Source organism: Toxorhynchites rutilus, chromosome 1 (genome assembly GCF_029784135.1).
Source record: "Toxorhynchites rutilus septentrionalis strain SRP chromosome 1, ASM2978413v1, whole genome shotgun sequence".
Lineage (NCBI taxonomy): Eukaryota > Metazoa > Arthropoda > Insecta > Diptera > Culicidae > Toxorhynchites > Toxorhynchites rutilus.
The window spans coordinates 26937908-26959098 of record NC_073744.1 but is presented as its reverse complement, the minus strand read 5'-3'; the positions used below and the strand labels follow the sequence as shown (position 1 = coordinate 26959098).

Genomic DNA, 21191 nt, shown 5'->3' with positions numbered 1-21191 from the left:
AAGTTGTCTTCATAAACAATTTTCGTATGAGACTTTTTCCGCAACTGCAAACAAAAATGTTTTTAATTTAAATAGAGTACTAATTTTATATGGAGAAGCTAATTTTCATTCATAATTTTAATTTTGAAAACGTTCATTCCGACTAAAAATCAGCTATTCTTTGACGCTCCCCTAAACTAGTAAACGAAGCTCAATGGCGCCAACGCGGATCGCTGTTTTGAAGAAAACAAATACTTTTGACGTTTGTGATGTTGGTACCAAAAACATGGCGGGTGCCATACGGCTGGAATATTCGCACGGAATCCATTCACACCTTTTTTCGTCACTATGCGCCTTGGAAAAGGACAACATTATATTCAAATCAACTACCATTCATACGCATCTCCTTCACTGCACCCGTTGTTAGTAAACAAATATCTGTTGAAGGTATATTTTCACGCATGAGACTTCCGTAGCTAATACTGTGCAATAATTGAAAATTATCGCGTAAGAATGAGAATGGACCCGACAGACCAGCATAACTCATATTCTTCGGCCATTTGTCGGGCCTGCATGACCAGTGGTAGTTCGGAAGTGCTGGTGTCACTTGGAGCGAGTTTGGATGGAGATGCATCTATTTCAAGCGTAATCGAAGAGCTAATTGGAGTTGAGATGAGGGAAGATGATGGCCTCCCGGGGCAAATCTGTGGCCGCTGTGTGCATGAGTTGAGACGGCTTTCTGCGTACATCAAGAAAGTGAGAGAGACGGATCGAACTTTGCGGGAGATTTACGAAGGTATCAAATCGGAAGCAAATTGGACCCGGTCGGAACTGGATGAGGTGCTTGAGCAGGAAGAAAGGCTGGAATTGGATTCAAACTTAGGAGTGGAGGAAGAGTATCTTGAATATGAGGAAGATGTGAGTTGTAAAGGGGAACCTCCTGAGAATACAACCGAACAGCGCGAAGCAGAGTCGAATGAGCAACATGAAACTAAATTAGAAGTAGAGGTGAATAACAGCTCTGAAGTCGAGTTCATTGGCTTCGATCACGGAGATGAACAGTCTGAAGATAGGAGGGAAATTTTTTACGAAGAACAAGAAGGTTCTGATATGTTAAATGTGGATGATGATATCCAAGAACTGGATGGCGACGATACGTTAGACAAGCAAGAGCAACAAACCTTTAAGATACTGCTGAGAAAACAGGAAGACTTTCTTTGTTGTGCCTGCTACCACTTCTTCCCTTCTGAAGAAGCATTGATGGAACACTGTGAAATGCACAATCAAAAAACTCGATCCAACCTTATGAAGCCTCATGTTTGTGATATTTGCTATCGTAGGTATACAACGGCTCGGGCACTTAATTCACACAGGGAGCAATCACTGACTGGAAAAATATACGAATGCAAACGCTGTCGAGCACGGTTTATAAATCGTAAGCGTCGTCGAGAACATGCTCACAATCACCCCCAAACGGAGGTCATCCAATCTTCCGTTATTGCACCCATTCGATTACAACCCAATTACCGAAAAGGGAAAATATGCTGTGCTCAGGCTTGTGGAATCTCTTTCCCAACGGACGAGCTGCTAATCGCTCATGCCCATGAGGCTCACCGAATGAACAAATTCGAAGCGGCCTTGCCGGAAAATATCAACAAACCGTTTGAGTGTCCGGTCTGTTTCAAGCGATTCTTCAACAAAAATGCTCTCCGGCAGCATCAGAAGCGGAAGTATAAAAAATCTATCCAGCAGTGTTCGATATGCGGATTGAGATTACCAGGACCTACTGCTTTAGCCACACACGAGCGGATGCATAGGGATGAAAAGCCGTATCCGTGTCAAATATGTGATAAAGCTTTTGCCAGTGGCGCACTTTTGAAGGCTCATTCGGTTGTCCACTCGACGGACAAGCCATTCGTTTGCTCTGTGTGTGGCGCTGGATTCCAGCGTAAGGCAACGCTAAAGAATCATGAATTACTGCACTCCGGACAGCTACCATTTCAGTGTGACCTCTGCCCGAAGGCGTTTCGGGTCAAACCAAGGCTAGAACTACACATGAGGAGTCACACCGGCGTTAGACCGTATAAGTGCAGGTACTGCGACAAGACCTTTGCTGATCACAGTAACCGACAGCGGCACGAAATGGGACACACCGGTAGGTTTTCGCATATGAATTAATGAAACAAAAACTGAATGGTTTTCAATATAATGAATAATTTTTAATATTGCAGGCGTTAAACCGTACAAGTGTGCACAGTGTGAGAAGACATTCATCACAAAACGTTTGCTATCGGAGCACGAAACGACACACCATCGTATGTTGAATTCTTAAGCCGCAGTTACCACATTTTTAAAAATCCTTTTCTTTGTTCTACTTCAGCTACTTCAATGATATATACCTGCCAAGAGTGCCCCGCAACATTCTGTCACAAGGCGTCGCTAAATAAACACATGTCCGTTTTACATGTCGATTAGCACTGTTAGTAACAACACGCGGGATTAAATATTTACGGCTAAAAAAACGCCCCGGTCAAAACCGAGAATTTCGACGTCCGTTCCAAGTAAGATACAATTGTATGGTACCAAATGTATTGCCTGAAATGGACTCGTTCTCCAATTTTCCCTTGTTAGTATAAAATAAATGTTTATGTGAAAGAAAAATCCTTGGTAGAAGAAGCTACCAAATCTTTGGTAATGCAAACATTAGTAGAATGTACATATTTTCTGTACACATTACCAACCTTATGTAAAATGAATGTCAGATGCAATACACAAACATATCTACTATTGATGCATTTTACCACGCGATATTGTAAACTTTGCGGATAGCAACAACACATAAAGGTAAATTATTTTCAAAAATTAATCAAGGTTCAACTCACGGCTTATACTGCCGGTTTGACATTTGTTAACTATTTTTCTTGCGTAATATGTACAAATAATTCGTCCGGCAAAAAAAAGACATACGTTGGAAAGCTACTGTCATAGCGCGTCTTTTTCAGTTTTGTTTGGTTGTTCGGTATTGTTTGTTCACTCCACCAGTGTTTCCGAATGATGATGATAGAAGGATGGTCAACAGTCGTTGTTTGGTGCGTATCAGATAAAAGATGCTGGAGTGGAACGAGATATGATGAAAACCGCACTCTGTGATCCTAGACGAGATGCCTCCTGTGTTATGTATGGATGAAATAAAAAAAACACACCAATGTAATATAAGATAATTACCAAAAAACACTTATCATTTTTTCTCATCAGTAAAAACTTGTTACTTTAATGTATAAAAAACATATTTGAAATGGAAAAGGTAATTTTCTTTTATAATTTTTACTTTCTGAGTGTTTATTCAACCCAATGCGAAATTTATTTGGACTAACAACACCTATACTATATGTAGAGCATACGGGAAATCACTTCCTCTAATATTTCTTCACTTTCCCAATTTTTCTCGGCGTATAAATTTCCTTGGGTGAAAAAGAACACAACAAAATAGACAGCTTAAACCGAACAATCCGTTCTCGAGCGGAAACACACCTTGGTTCCATTTATGAAAATTGAAATAAATCGGTTCATATATCAAGTCATTTTAACACAACTGCTACCATATACAATTTTACACCTACACTTGTGATAAATTTTTGATGAGAAGCAGTGACCGGCCCGGAGCGTGAAAATTGATGGAGAAAGTTCATCTTCCAATCTATATTTGCAATGCCGAGTTCACCCGGGCACCATGTATTTGATGTATCGTTTGGGGAACACTTTTCGGTGGGAACAAAAGTTCCCCCTACTTTCATGTATTTGCAATGTCGATTTCCCCCAGGCAGCTTGGTTTTGATGTCTCTGTTGGGGAACCGCCGCATGTGTTGTCAATTTCGACCAATCAAAAGAGGGTATTTCCGTTAGGATAGGGGTTGAAATTTTACAATTGTTCGATAGTTAGTTTCATGACATACATTATTCTCTTCAATATGAAAAATTGTTATGGAGTGCCGAAATCGATTGACGCAAAAATTTCATCAATCCATCATGAAATGACTGAGCAATAAAAGTTTGAAATTGGACAATTTTCACGATGTGCTCGATTTTCGGTTCTCAATGTGTACCCCAATATGTTCCCGAAAGACGTAATCCTACATCAAAACATCTGGCATCACAGAATTTCATTTGTTTCGCTCAGAGAGGTCAGATATTTGTTTTGCTGCAGTCAGTACCGTATCTATAGATCTGATTTAACTTGGCCTGTTAGCCTAAAAACTTCGTTGTGTATCAGGACATTCTGCCGAATTTGCAGGTATTTGATTTAGATTTAGTGAAACGGTTGATTGCATCCTGTAAAGTTTAGCATTTTTGTTTGTTTTGGTCGTAGTTGCTGCTGCTCTCTGCGCTCTCAGTGTTAAATTGTTGCTCTGACTCCGGCTCGGGCATATACCACGGCTTCTGAAATAGATATGCAATTCGGTGACGAAGACTCGCGGCTAGATAGATGAAATACACGATCCATGTGATAGATATATTTTAGAGAAAATAAATAGATTTCATGAAATGGAAATAATTCCGATGTGCTTATTTGTCCAATTGAGGGATAACAGATTCACTACCGCTTTCACAAAAAAAAATCAAACTACTTGCAATTTGTCTTTCGCACTGTGAAAATTGACGATAAATTGAATTTATTGATACATACAATACCATTACTATCGATTCTATACGACCCAAAAAGACACTTATTATTCCTCTTCCATTATTCATTTGTTTTTATGCGCTGTCGACACCTCAAGACATGTCGACGATTGTCACCTAGAAATCCCAGTTCATGTGACAATCGTCACGTATATTTGAGAGCGGGAATAAAGTGAGAGTTCATTCAAGGAAGATTTCTCAGGACATACGCCTGGTGGAATCGCGTGACATCAGTGACAATTGTCATCTCACCTCACACGCCACGCAGAATCAGGTCGAATGGTTCGGTCATAATCTTAACTGTGACAGGTGTACTGATTTTCAACTCCAACCAGATGGTATCCCTACGTATGTTGGAGCAAAGGCCTGTGGATCCTCACACCCAAGTGTCGATTCTTTGAAAACTGCCGAGGTGTGTACTTCAAGACTATCCTGTGAATAGTCTGAAGAGGGCAATTGAGAATGATGGTGAACATATCGAGTGATTGTTTCTGAACTGTCTAAAATACATGTTTGAATAAATGGAAAGGTTTTTGAATCATGAACAATAAGAACAATCTTTTTGATCCTTTTTTTTTGGGACACTCTGTACTTGGCAATGCATTTCTATGGCAAATAACATGCCTTGAATGGTTTTTTGAGTGGTAAGTTGGAGAATACGTGTGTACCAGTGCAAGTCGGAAGAAATTTCTCGGACTCATGTCCGTGACGGAGTTTACTTTGACTTCACATTCCAAAAATTCCAATGGACACAACATTGCTAACATATCAAATCTCTCACCATGTAATTCAAAACGTACCAAGTGCTTCTCAGGACAGTTACAAAGTCCTTCCGTCATTGACAAAATCGCATCGCTTCACAACATAACTCACGTCAGTTGACATATTGACTCAATACGAACGGATTCGAAACTAAATAACAATACATTATTGTCATCGACACATGGAGTCACAAGTACGAGTACGGGGCCCATAAATGCCGTCCGACACGGTACTATTTGCCGTCATTTCCAGCAGCAACGATTTCACGTGAGGTATTCCATCAATTCAGCTTTACCCAGCAACACCGGAGGTCAGCTAGGGGGCGTTACTGTGCAGCGAGGCTGAATTTTCAGTATCCACTTTCTACCCACCCCCTGAAAATATTTTAATTTAGATGCGAAGGAAGCGAGAGCCTGGGGAGGTGCACAAATGGTTGAATAATTCCAACGTATTTGCCGCAACATGCCTGCAGCAAATGTTGAAAGTTTTGCGTTTAGACAACTGCAAACAAGCATCAAAGGCGTATGTCACGCCCAGGAAGGAGTCATAGAGGGGTGTAGCATAGGGGTGAGAAAACGCAAAAACGATACCATGAACACGGGAACAGATTTATGCCGTTTTCATGTAAAGGGACACTAGTTTCGCATGATGATAACATTGTCCGTCACTGCTGTTGCTGCTGCCACTGCTCCAGTGCATTGGCGCAGCAGTTGCACTATATCCATATTCAAGCGGTGACCTTCCCCATCTATCCTCGGCCATGGCCAACACACATTCACATCGATGATAGACTCTTGGTGTGTTTGATTCGGGAAATATTATGAATGTAATTTTCGTGAAAAAGCTACAAAGACCCCCGAGGATCATCCGGTGATACCGTTCTCGCTCGTTCAGGAACCACAACAGTGTCGCGGCAGGTGTCAATAAGTATGCTAATCGTGTCGTTTATCCCCTTTGTGGACAAAGCTTTTAAGGAAGCTCCCCTATTCGAATGGGCACGGGAACGTTGCTCGTTGCTGATCATAGACCCCGTCAGATTCAGGCTTACATGCCCACCAGGTCAAATAAATGACTCAAATAGCAGTCTGGAACTGCCATTTATACACACAAACAGAGGACAGCACAGGCATCGCATTGAAATTATTTGCACAGCATCATAACCGAGAAGACAGCTACCCTCATGGACCACATGTTCAAGTGGGCACCAACGAGATGGCAGCAATGCACACGTTTGACCCGGTTTTCGTTGCGACTAATTGGTTTTGAATTCAAGTTGACAGTCATCTGAAAAGAAATTTGTTTGTTTGGACCGTGATATTGAAATCTAGATTGAGAAAAGCTATAGAAATAATAGTAAACTGTAAGAAGCGTAAACAGGAAAACATTTTGGAACATAATTATTTCTATCATGGCACAAATCGGAACGAATCCAACGAGCTCTGTTCCGACCTACTATTATGGTAAAAACGAGGGTATTATTTTCCTTACATGAACCGGGAACAGAAATACAAATCGCTAACTGGCACTGAAACGATTGTAACAAACCGCAGTCGTTGGGTGAGTGGAGCGTGGAGCGTGGAGGAGTCGCTGCATGGAAAGCAGGAGTATCTTTCAATTAATTTTAAATTGCACTTTGTGGCAGCAGCCGAGGATTCGTTCATTGCTCGGTGCAGTGTAAATGTTCTGCAGCTCGTTTTGCACCTTGTTACCAGCCATTGGATTGCTTGAAAAAAAAAACTAGATCCACGCCGTTTCTAATAAGTGAACTTTCTATTTTCCACAATTTCTATCGCTAAGGGTTCCCTTTCAGAAATGTCGTCGAGCATGGTAGACCATGTTCTGTGTGACTGGAGTGCGCTCTGGAGATCCAATAAACTCATTGGGAACTTTTTCGAAATTGTTGTAACCGTTTACGTCTGCCTCACGAAACCCTAGCGTTGGTTTGCATCAGAATTAGCTGTAGTAGTTTGAAATAATATTTTCATTCGACTAGAATACAGTTACAGTTTCGCAACGAAACGATCTCCAATCTTGCAATATGGACAGGTACGATTTTGTAATAATTGAACGGATTGTAAATAGTTTTCATTTTTTACCATCCTGGTTGGTAATGGTTGGGGATGAATGACTAACGTGTCCCTACAGCAACTTCATCATTCTATCCCTAGAATTCTCCGCTGGTGAACCTGGTCCAAAAGCCCTTAAATCGGGGGAAATTAATAGCTTCTATGAGATGCTTTCTAGAAGCATGGTGTCTTCAGCAAAGTTGATCTTAGGATTCCTGTTTATCATGAGGAGACAATGGTTTAGTACACAATATCACCTAGAGATGGGCAAAACGGTTCATCTCAGTGAGCGGCTCAGAGCCGTGCGTTCAATGAAAAGAGCCGGCTCATTTGAGCGGCTCAACGGTTCTTTTCAAGAAATTGTTTATTCGGATATGTAAAGAATGGAAGACATAAAAAATAAAGTTTAAAACAGTAATCAGTAATAGTATAGTGTAGTAAAAATATTACTTTACTGAAGGTTTTCTCTGATATATTTCCATCACAATAATCTTTTTTATTTTTTTTATTTATAAACATTATCTTTTGAATGTTATCTGATGAAAGTCTATTACATCTTTCACTGCAAACCTGTCCTGCTTTCGGAAAAACTCGCTCACATGGTACTAAAGTCACCGGAATACATAATATTTTCAAAAAAAAGTAGAGCCGCGGAGAGATAAATTTTCTTTCATTCCACCAAAGCTAAGGGTCGCTTATTCTCAGCAAATGTGGTTTCACTAAATATTTATCTACAATAGATATTGCAACAGCTTTTGGATCATGTGGGGATCGAAGATTGCCAACCAATGTATCAAACTCCTCCCATACAGATGACCGCGCTTCACCACCAACGATTTGTAGTAGTTTCGTAGGCGTGTATTCTATGGATGTCATTTTTAGCGTCCTTATCAACGCCTAATGTGCACAGTTGTACTTTCTGTTATCCCCAAAACCTTGCTGCTTGAAGCGAGGATCTAGCAGTATTGGTTAGGCTACTAATTCGCCTGACTTAAGATTTATAAAAAACATTACCAGCTCCGAAATCAATTCATTACAGAGCTTTTTTAAAATCACTAGAACTGATTGCTATTGATCCATATAATGTTGGTCATGTCGAATTATCAGTCGGGAGAGTATATCAGTTTTCGATAACGACACAGTTTTCTCCCCGCTTTACATCCCAAAAATTTTTAAAACGTTTAAAATGTAACTTGCACTTTACATAAATAACTGTGTTCTACTAGTCAACCCCTTTCATTTGATACCCATATTGATGGGGTTTGGACGAAATTTGTTTGTGTGCCATTTTGTAACCGCCCTCATTTTGGATTTCCATTTTACATAAATAACAGTGTCCTACTAGTCAAGCCCTTTCATTTGATATCCATATTGATGGGGTTTGGACGAAATTTATTTGTGTGCCATTTTGTAACCGCCCTCATTTTGGATTTCCATTTTACATAAATAACAGTGTCCTACTAGTCAAGTCCTTTCATTTGATACCCATATCGATGGGATTGGACGAAATTTGTTTGTCTGCCATTTTGTAACCGCCGCTATCTTGGATTTCCTTTTTACATGAAAACTGTATGCTACTAGTCAAGCCCTTTCAATTGATACCCGTGTTTATGGGGTTTCGACAAAAATACGTAATCCGCCAAAATTTACAACCATACAAACAGGTAAAAAAACCGCTTAAAAATAAGCATGGGAAACATATTTCTTCCGCACTGCCGCAGGCCACGGTGCGTCAGAACGAGCGTACGATTCACGGTTCCAATAAGCCGGCTCTTAAAAGAAACACAGTTCTTCTTTGAACCGTGGTTCTCAAATGAACGGCTCTTGAATGAACCGCGGTTCAAAAAAGAGCCACGGCTCATAAAAGAACCGTGGGTCTTTTCTGAACCGTGGTTCATTCAAGAGCCGTTCACTTGAGAGCCGCGGCTCATTTTGAAAGAACCGTGGATCGTACGCTCTTCCTGACGAACCGGCTCAAATGAGCGGCTCGTGAGCGCTCGCCCATCTCTAATATCACCGCTAGGGCGCGCAGTGGTTAGAAATGACTTAACGAGAAAAAATAATAACTCCTCAGGAATGCTTTTTAGAAACATGTTGTCTTCAGCAAAGACAAGCACTAGCTCGAGTTTTCCGACGTTTTTCATTATACATTGCGACGGCAGATGAAAATTAAATATTTTGTGAGTAATCGATTAGAGTTTGGTTGATATTACTTTATGGGAAGTGTGCGAAAATGATTAATTTCTACACATTGTTTCGCAAAATTATTGAATATCGGGCGAGGGGTGAGGGAGGAAAATGAAAGAAGTGAGCGCCATTGTGGCAGCCATTTGTGGCTTCCTTCCACCTTCACCTTAACCTCTTCATATCTCATTGTATTTAATCTAAGATGTTGTATCAAGGTATGAGAGTGGTAAAGTACATCCATTCGAATAATTTTATCGCATTTGAATGCGTATCATTACACTTGGAAAAACGTTGTTAGTAATGCAACTTTTGACGTAGGACTACGTCTTTCGGGAACACATTGGGGTACAAATTTAAAATCAATAATCGAGCACATCGTGAAAATTGTTCAATTTCAAACGCTTATTGCTCAGTCATTTCATAATGGATTGATGAAATTTTTGTGCCAATCGATTTTGGAACTCGATAACATTTTTTTTTATATTGAAGAAAATTATATATGTCATAAAAATAACTATCGAACAATTAAAAAATCTCAACTGCTATCCTAACAGAAATACCCATTTCTGATTGGTCGAAATTGACGACACATGCGCTGTCATTCCACTCCGATATCTTTCATCTGATACGCACCATCCAACGCCTGTTTAGCATCCTTCTGTCATCATCACTCGGTAAACACTGGTGAAGTGAACAAACAATACCCAACAACCAAACAAAACGGCCCTTTTCAGGGCCACCAAATCATTATTATACGATGTAATTTTTCATAAATATTTTTTTTTCTTTATTATAGTGACTTTCAACACATTTCGGCTGGGTCGTCACTTTTACTTCCATTTTTGGAAGAATGTTGGGAGTGAGAATTGAACTCGTGATCTCTGCGTGAGAGGTATGGATGTTACCACTACGCCAGATCGCCTCCCGAATTCTTCATAAATACCCAAAATCAACATATAGCCTAACGAAATCCTAGCGAGCTGAAAAAATGGGAAGACCGGGAAGTGACAGCCAATTGGATGACTGCAAAACTTAAGCAGGCGAAAAAATTTATTACAGCTGCTAAGCATTAATAAGAAAGACTTAAGCACATTCACTGGTCTTGTAACAGGACACTGCCCGAGTGAATACCAACTTAAGAACACAGGTTTAGCACAAGATAATATATGTCGCTTTTGTAATGCCGAAAGCGAAACCTCGGAACATTTGCTCTGTAACTGCGGAGGTCTAACTAGACGCAGACTTCAAATTTGGTCTGCGTCGCCGTTCAGGATTATAAATTTTATCAAACAGATTATTCCTGATTGGCACCTATCACGCTATAGCTTTCAGTTTACTCCTTCATCAATAAGTAGTAGATAAGCTTGAAGTGTAGTATAAAAAAAGGGGTATAACACAATAACTTTGCGTTCATGTCTCGGACACAACCCTCCTGTGACATTTTTTTTTTTTCAATGTTTGAAGTTTTTGAATAACGAATTTGATATAAAAATATGCGTAATTATAGCTTCACGATGTATTTTTATGCTGATAAGTTACTATAAAATCAGTTTCTAGTAATAGCTACATTTAAACTACATTTAAAAAAGAGTTTTTTCCTACTTTTCTCAGTTTCGTACCACTGTGCTACGTAGAACAAATTTTAACACAGACATGACACAGCTCTGTGTTGATCTAAGATGTTGATGAGCTATGAACAAGTGAGCAGTGAACAGAACAAATGGTTTGGCATATGGAGAGCGCCATCCACCGCTTTGCGTTACTGCGACCTTCTTCTGTGAGGGCCGGACCGGGATAGTCCAAGCCAAGCTGCCTATGGCCCTGGCAGCATTCTCTGGGAATTCATTGGAACTTCAGGGAGGCGGACATATTTACTAACGGGTGAGTCTTGCGGGAGTGAGTAGCGGGACTTAACACGTTGAGGCCCACGTCGGTTCCTAGGGGCCGACATTGAGCTTTTTGATAGAAGACGTTGGTCACTGGGACTGATAGTTACAAAGTGAGAAAATAAAATAAATATACGGTTTGTTTTTGGATGTGTTACAAAATGTTACTACTTTCTAGTATCATTTCTGACCATTTTCTTTTCATCCAATGAATATATTTGAAAGCTGGGACTGACACTGATATTAGGGATTGTTAACCGGTTTTACCGGTAATACCGAATTACCAGTAATTTTACAATCAATAACCGGTAATTTTGGTAATTTTTATTTTTACACCATAAATAATATCTGCTTTTATGCCGCTTTGAAATATTGCTCGAAAACCAAATCAGATCGAAAAAACATAACTGGTAGTTTAGCGCCGATTCTACGACCTCAGAACTTCAGTTCAAAAATCGCTGCTAGATCCGAAAACGAAACACAAGATAAGTTTCAGCGATGAAGATCTGACAGCGATAAAGGAATTGGTTGATGTCCTCGAACCAGCTCTGGTCGCTGTTGAACTGGCATTGCGGAAGAAATGCACCCTTTTTGAAGCTGACGTCAGATTGAAATTTATGCTAGAACAGCTATCGGAGTAACCATCAAAAATTTCGAATCTGCCGCTTGAAGCCCTGATTGGAAGGATTGCAGAAGGACGTTTCGTACATGCAGATTTGTTCCCGTATATGAATAATCATTCGGCTCGTGGTCGTGACACAATTATGGAGATTTTGGTTTGTTCTATCAAACGCCGCGGACTGCATTGATCATGCAGGCATTTGAAATTGTTCCTGACTTGATCAACCTTGACGATGATGATATTGATTCAGTAGGAGGACAACAGGAGGAAAAAAATTCACTGGACGATGGGAAACCTGCAGGAGCATCAAACTCGAACGACAATTGCAACAGTCGAAGTTATCAACGTCCAGCCCAAGCTCAACGTCTATAAACGGATTTATAAAAACCATCGGATAAGAGTTTTCGTACAGAGGGCATCAGAGGCAAATACATGACAATGGTATTCGATACTTTTCTACCCAACATAATTGGACTCTGAACGGGCGTTTTCCTCTTCTGGAAATTTCGTTAATGAGATCCGATCTACAACAAAATTAACATTCTCTGTGTCCTTAGATATATTACTTTAACCAGCAAAAACTTGCAAAATGTTTTTTTGTAAACCAATCATTATAAAGAAAAACCGTTTGTACAAGAAAATGGTTTGTTTCAAATTATGTTTTTTTACCGGTTAACCGAATAACCGAATAACCGGTTATTGAAATTTTGGCTCGGTAATGCAATCCCTAACTAATATGGAGAAAATTCTCTTGATTCGGACTGGATGGAAAGGACAGAAAAAACATTCGGGTCTCAACGTGTTAATGAAAACACGGAGAAACTTTTGTTCATCGACCTTCATCGTAAACAAACAAAAACACACTTAGCACGAACAACGCCCACGAAGAGGAGAACTAATCTTCACACACAGCTGTTTGTCTCTTTATAGCGCGTGTGGCGTGACGTGACATTAATTTAGTTACACTATTTATGACTCATCCACTGATTAGGGGAAATCAGGGTAAAACCGACAATCTAAGGTTTTTCACATATTTTAATGACCTCCCGCGTTTTTTTGATTTGAAATCGTTACAGAACTTTTCCTTAAACTCTTAACCTTGAGAAAAACTAATGAAAACTTGTGGCAATAATTTCAAAACACTGAGATGATATCCATATACTATTTAGACACTTCAAGAGGGGGAGGGGGATAGTTGCGAACGATACCTAATTGAATTGCACAGATTTAGAAAGATTAAAAACAAACTTGTATCTTGTATTTGGGGGTCTTCGTAGCCACATTGGTTGCGCGTTCGCTTAGTAAACGATCGATCGTGAGTTCAAAACTCAGGGCCCTCATTGACCATCTTTGTGCTGTTACAGAATAACTACGTCCACACAACAATCATCAGCGATGGTCGAAATAAGATCGATTCATCCATACAACTGCTCTGCTCTGCAAGAAACATCGGGCTGCTGTTATATTAACAACTCAACAATGATCATATCAACTGTCTCCGCTGTCCGGTGGTCTAACTGGATAATGGAAGAACAGAAGGAATACTCTTACGCCCAAATGGCTACTGTGTAAATGTACCATATGCAATGGTATAGAAGGAATACTCTTACGCCGAAAAGTGGCAACTGTGTAATGTTCTTTTATAGATATGATAAACATGTGACATGTAAACGATTAAAATACGGCTCTGTTACAGCTAAATGCTAATGAGCCTAATATAAACAAATGAGATAAAAAAACGTGCATCCGCCGCTATGTCAGGTGCACGTTTTTGAAGACTTTGTTTGGGGAAAACAGATTGCTCATGCTAAAGGCCCAGTCAGAACGTAGGTTTGTTGATCAGTTAATTATCCAAATGTCCTATACCTTGCTCCAAAAATATTCTTGTTTCTAATAGGTGCATAGTAATATATCCAATTGTTTCATGCATATGCACATGAAATTAATATTATAAGCGTTATTTTTCCTATCTTAATGTTTTTAAAAGACACCTTGCTGACCCTCGGCACATACAACCTTTCTGGCACACGCAGTAAAAATTGAAAATAGCAAAGACAGCACACGAGTAAAATCGGTCTTTATCGAAACAGAAATGTCACCGGAAAAATTTTGTGCCCCAACAGAGATTATCCATACTCACACATCTTTTTTCATCAAAAATACGTTTTATAAACATTGAGTTTATTCCTTCATCGGCAAGGGCCTTCAAATAACTCTGCCTGCAAATGACGGATCTATATGGGGGAAAGTCGGTAAAGACGGACACCTATGTATGAATTATAAATTACATTTTTATTTTGAATTTTAATAATGTACAAACTTGGGACTTTCTTTGTGTAAAATTGCTTTTGCTTTCTGTAAAAATTATAAGTAAAAACAAAAAAAAAGTAATCTACTAAAAGCAGCTCGATATAAATTTTCGTCTGCAGAAAATAAGGTTCTCATTGTTATCGAGTAACTTTTTGGGGTATTTTTCGTTACGTGATCGTTTTACTATCACTTCTCTTCCAGTGTATCAAATCAGCGGTGAGGTGTCCGTCTTTACCGCTTTTCCCCTAGTGGCATGTCAGAAAAGACCTCAGGTTGCCAAAAATAACCTTAATCAAGTCAATTGAGAAAGATTCGAAATGTAATACGAGTGATGAATAAAAATATATAGTTCGGGACTTTTTATGGGAGTACTCAGTGAGCTTCTCAGGTCATATTGGATATTATTTTCGAAATCTCGTTTCGCCGAATAGTAAGGAGTTCGCGTTTTCAGAATCACAGCACTCACCAGCTCGAATCACCGAAACTCGCACAATAAGAATGATTTGCTAATCCCATTCAGTGTGTTCTTTGTGCAATTTCGCTGGTTCAGGCCCACGGCTTACAGAGACAAGGCTAGCTACTCCGGATCAGTAATGTTTTAGTGACGTCATCTGAGTCGTTGAAGTAAACAATGTGTTCTTATTTTTTATTTTTCGTGCTTTGTAAGTTTGTGCGTTGATAATATAGTTGATTATATTTAACACCATGAATAATTTGATAAAACATTTATCCACAAAGAACATAATTCTCGGTTTTTCGGAAAGCGAAAGAATCTCTTTTTTGGCCCGATAATGTCATTTTCATAATTTATACACCCGCTCACAGCGCATTGAACCATTTTCGATTTTTCATTTCAGGAACATTTACGCGTAAGTCGGAAAACAAAGTACAACTGGCGACTGTTTACACTGACAATTCGGATGACGTCATAAAAAAAAAGTTTACTCGCTAAAGAACTAGTCTTGTCTCTGTAAGCCGTGGTTCAGGCCCATCACGGTGAGTAAGGCGGCGGTGACACTGGATGCGGAAAGGTGGTCGTACGAATATTATGCAATAGTGGAAGTAAACAACCACATTGAGTTGTATTGGTGTGGTTACATTGTTTCCTCCTTGCTTCGTTCGAGTTCGCCAGCTTCTATCGAACAAAATTGTTTGTTTCTCGTCGTCACTTATCGTACAATAGAATTTTCGCACGTACTCCGAGCCAATGTCACCTTAGCCCAACTGCGAATTGTACAGTCTACTCAAGCTCAAGCTCATCGGTAAATGCCTTCATATAATGGAACATTCTATATAAAAAATATATTTTTATTTGCTCTAATTGTTGCAGGCATGTTCGTTTATGTTCTTGGATCTTTTTAGATGGTATTTCTAGAAATAATAAAAACTAGTGCATCTTCTCTTGACTGTTAGCTACGTACACATTCCACATGTATGGAATCCAGGCATTTCGAAACATTTGAAGTTAGCAAAGACATAAACAACTTAATACACTCAAAACATAATGTATACTAAAAAAAATAACTAATTTTAGTGGTTCTTCATGCGATTAACCTGCCACCTGGTGATGAATCCACCGATGAATCGCCAATCGTAGCAACACTTTTGTTTACAGAGAAAAATGGCAGCGTAATCAGTTGATTTGCAACAGCCATGGTGAAAACCAAGGCGCCTGGAAGTATATCCTAAGGTGGGCCAACTTGCTAAAACCACTCTTCAGCCATCTTGGAAGTCTACTGTGTTTTGTTTGTAAACAAAAAAACCCTATACGCTAGTGCCGAAGCTCGCTCGTGATCAGTCTGTTTCTTTCACGCTGCAAGCAAATAATTCCCTTTCTGCTTTCTTCCGTACTGTTTTCATATACCGCTCCCCTAACCAACTTAGTGATGAAACGGCCTTACCTAGTACCATAGACCCGTCTTGGTGAAAACAATTCAGCAACTATGCTCGATGTCTTGTTTCGTACTAGAGATGGGCAAAACGGTTCTCTTCAATGAACGGTTCAGTGACTAACCGTTCATTTGAGCGAACTACTCGGCCTCATGTCGAGAACAAAACAGCTGAGATGTATGCGGTGACGTACTTATCGTTTGACAGTTTTGCCTGTTTAAATAGTTTTGCTTTCAACGGTATTTTCTTGGCAAAGTGGAGTAGCATATCAACTTACTGACATATTCATTACTTTACTCTCAAATTGAAAATATAAAATAAAAATTTATTTTGATAAATAATCCTGCGATTAAAATTATAAATTGACGTATCCTGAAATGTTACTAGCAATCTATAGCAGTCGTTCGGTAACTCGACGTTCTTCAACTATACTTATCTTTAACAGAGCGTGCGTTAACTGGGCTGCAAAGCTGTTAAGTATCGATAATAGACGTTATCTTAAATTTGTAGTTTTGCTTTCGCAGTTTTGCAGCCCAGTTAGCGAGTAAAATCCGGAAACTTGGTTGATCATCTGGCCCAGTGATTACTGTACTAGCGTTTTATTTTGAAAACGACAATACCGACATCTAATTTTAGTTTCTTAATCCTCGTTTGTTTTCATTCGTTAATTTTTGGACTATTCATCTTGCAGCACTATTCACCTACCATTCGGTCGTTCGCTTTCCATTTGTACATCAATCATCGTACATAGTTCGTTCTGAACTGTATACACAGTTTCTTGTTTACCGTACACATTCGTTCTGAACCGATTCTGGACTTTGTACACGGTATGAACTGTTGCCCAGTGAAAAAGAACGACCGTTTGTTAACTCTTTTTAGTGAGCGAGTGATTTTGAACAGTTCATGAACGGTTTGCCCGTCTCTATTCCGTACTACTCATCTCTATTCCGTTCTGGGTGAAGGAGCGTAGAAGTTGGACATCGTGTGGCACTTCGTGTCTGCATCCTATTCGTTCTGGAAAAGGGGTGAAGGCGTCGGACAGAATAAGCCAGGTCGCCCACCGGTGCTGCGCAACCGTAAAGTGCAACAGATATTCGGCTCTTTTTTAGCAAACACAAAATTGAGAGAAACGGCATGTGACATGGTGCAAATAAAGTGTTAAATGCAAGAAAAAAATAATCATATTTTTAAATCAAAATTTTGAACGAATATACAGTTTTTGTTTTAAAATAAGTTCCAATTCAGCTTTGCACAGTGGCGATATCGTAACCAATGAGGTTATACCGAGGAGCGATTATTGCTAATTGAAATAAAAATATATTTAATAGTGTATCATGTTTTCTACAAAGAATTTAGAACAGGTTTATTCTGATAATAGTATTATTATAAAGAGATTTTTGTGAGTGTATTGAGATAATTCGAGTACTGGCCGAGTAAGAGTAAGAGTAACATGTAATCAGCAATCAATAATTTTCATTGAGATTGAGAACAAACTTAGAACTGTCTTCAGGGATGGTAGTCTGAGAGGGGGTACACCAACTTCACTACAAAGCGAAATTATTATGATCGGCGACAAATTCACTGATTTGAAGACTCAACTGCTGTTAGGCTTGGTGGAGAAGTGCGTTGGGGTTTTATATATTCGGGGTAATTCCACATGATCTTGCATCAAACAAGTATTTGGATAAGGACGAAACTGCCCAAAGAACATCGAACTTACTTCGTATGAGAACATATTTAAACGCTGAGGTCATTTTAACTACTTAGAAGAAGATCAAAATTATCTGATTGCAACCTTTTCAGACCCGAGGTTCAGGTCAGACCACTTAGATGTTCTCGAAACGTAAACATACAGACAAAAAATCATTGAAATCAAAATCATCTTACAAAAATATCTTGAGATGAATCTTCTGAGAATAACAGCTCATTACCGTCTTCAACGAAACGTTAAACGAAACCAAAGCGATGGAGCTGAATAAAAATTTGATGATATGAATTGATAATAGTTCAATTACAATAACATTTTGACATGTCAGTAAGCACACCTTATTTCTAATCACGTGTGAATGATGTTTACATGCTAATGTGTTACAATTTATCTTATGTTAATAAGATATAATTTGTTTTTCCAAATATCCGGTATCCGGGCGGATAGTGAGCCACTATCCGCTATCCGGACGGAAAGCAAATATTGGCTGGATACCGGATATCCGTTTCATCTCTAGTGTGGATTGCTGCCTGACCAATAATGCATATTTTGCTTATTGACGAAGCCATTCAGCCAGAAACGAGCCTCGTTCGCTAAAGATGATTTTTCGATAAAAATCCGGCTCATTTTCAAGTTGTTGCTAGGATATTTTTTTTTCCTTTTAAGATGAGTTTGATTTTATGAATTCAAATATTTGACGAGACTTTTAAACAGTGCTTCTAAGTACATGAATTGTAGTTCCAAAACAAAATTGCTATTATAAATGTAGCACTGCATGGGGATCAACTGTTTTCGATTATAATGTTTGACATAATGAGCTTTTCGGAAAAGTGTTTTTTTAAAGAAAGAAGGTATGTGACCCTCATTATGTTAAACGTCCATTACGGAAGACGTTGTTATGTGAAATTTGCTGTCCCTGCTCGTTTATTCTATCAAAACCATCAGAACAGATAAAAAATCACATCGTATCATAATCAAAATACGTCACATCATAAGGGAGACGGCACTTGCGCCACATCACAGTGGAAATGGCGTTTACGCCACTCCGTTTTTAACACATTGCGGACCGCTCACGAGTTTTTTCTGGTTTCGCGTTCCGTCTGGTACGGGTGGATCACGAAATAACCCGTGTTTTCTACACTTGAAGGTTAAATTCTTGGTTTGCAAAGAATCTAACAAGGCCTACCGATGGCTCGCCTTCGTCTCATTCACATCGAAGGAAACGATTTCATTCGTGGAATCCAAACAAATTAAGCGTTCAAGTTTGCCTCAAAACGTGCGGTCCTTAATTTGTTAAGCTTTTGCGGGGTCATTTTTTCAGCTTTCCGTCATGCAGTCTTTGAAAGGATTTGATATCCTTTATCGATTTATAACATAAAAAGTAAAATGTCAATCATGGCGCTTGCATCACTTTGCGAGATTACGGCAGTTCAGTTCTTGCGTCAATTTGATCTTGTAAGGATGTACGACAAAATTTTTTCGCAAAATTCGCCACAACGACGTCACAGAGATGCCCAACGCTTGAGAACGACGTGTGAGAGACTGATTTGGGTCTTCCTCAATTGATGCGCTAGCGGCAGCAATATTCTTGACACTACGGGCACTTCTTTGTCTCACTGACACGGGAACATTTTGTACTATGCCTGTGGATTCATTTTTTTCCACTAGACGCTCAATTGTTGTTCTGACAGGAAGATTATGACGACTATAAATTGGACGTAGCGCTCTTGAAGTTGAGGCCATTGACTCCAAATTTCGGTGGTAAGTTTTAATAATCTCGACTCGTTGTTGGATCGTATATATTTCCATTATGAAATGGCAAACATTACTGAAGAGAAATGTCAAAAGAGCGGGAAAAAATATGGCGTTGTTTGCTGTCCCTATCGGTCTACTTTTGTATCGTCCTTATTGAAATACCCCACACCAAGTTCCCGAAGAAGGTCCGATGTTTTAAAGAAGCACAGATTGTTTAAATTCGCAACACTTCCGAATCCTCTAACCTAAATCTTTTTCAATTTGTCCGAACATCTAAGCTTTGAATGTAATTATCCGTTATGTTATGTTAATGTTGTGCGGTTTTTCCTATATTTTGCTATGTATTCCAATATTCACTGTGGTTATAATATGGGGAGTGATAATCACAACAATTATAACATTTGCGTATTCGGATGGCGGTTGCGGAGTCGGATGGGTTCAAGTGCAGTGCCATTGGGCCTGATTCTCCAGCGCGAATGGAATGTGACAACAATGAACTCCTCAAAGTCACATGACCCAGGTCACCGTATCGCCGAAAGCGATTGCCCTGACGTGAGAGGTTCATTTTGGAGTAAAATACTCAATGAATTACAAATGGTGCAGTGTTCATTGAAATATATGTCAAAGCTTGTGTTTTTTGCAAAGGCTCTATGTATTTAATGTGTTTCATGAATATATGTTTCTTTTATTTTAAAAATTTTCATTCCTTGTTACAAATATGTACAGGAAATAATTTCGTTCATCTTTATAAATGTTTTCCTCTTATTATAATTGATGAAAAATAATATCTCTGGCATAAGAAAACAAATAAAAATATATTTTCAAATCTGTTTTTGCATAGTCCCTTTGCATTAATATGAGTGTATGTTATTTCAACTGTGTTGATTTCGTATCCGTGTTTTGATTCCGCATTCGTTTTTTGACTTAGTGTCCTGTGCTGATTTTAGCGTAATTATTGCTAAAAGTTCGATAACTCGCAAGTAGATCGGACAGGTTTTCGAAACGATCCAACAAAGGTGTTTTTTTCCACATCGAATCAGACTGTGTTTTTTTTCATCGGTTGCGCTTGCGAGTAGAGCGAAGCTCAAAGTGGTGCGCGACCGAGACGCAGAGGATACAATTCAGACAGATTCATCACACACGCCACACAGCAGCGGCAAGTATAAGTTTTTTTTTCTTTTGTCCTCCTATCATTCCTTCTACCATCTGTGCTCGATTTACACCATTGTTCATCTGTGTGTTTACCAAATCGGCAAACGTTGGCATTAGGGGTGTCTTTTTTTTTCTTGGTTACATTACCGTTGTAATTTTATTGGAACTTTTTTTCATTTTAGAATTTTATATAA

General features: G+C 39.1%; 1 protein-coding gene and 1 pseudogene across 1 annotated transcript; both read left to right on the top strand.

The window, feature by feature from the left end:
* The first annotated feature begins 230 nt into the window (after nucleotides 1-230).
* LOC129776529 (gastrula zinc finger protein XlCGF26.1-like) lies at nucleotides 231-2596 on the top strand. Its single transcript, XM_055782233.1, has 3 exons — nucleotides 231-2134; nucleotides 2211-2294; nucleotides 2360-2596. Exons 1-3 carry the CDS (start codon nucleotides 493-495, stop codon nucleotides 2452-2454), a joined length of 1821 nt encoding a protein of 606 aa, XP_055638208.1. The 5' UTR covers nucleotides 231-492; the 3' UTR covers nucleotides 2455-2596.
* Nucleotides 2597-17625: 15029 nt separating this feature from the next.
* Nucleotides 17626-17753, top strand: LOC129763704 (U4 spliceosomal RNA; annotated as a pseudogene).
* Nucleotides 17754-21191: the final 3438 nt, after the last annotated feature.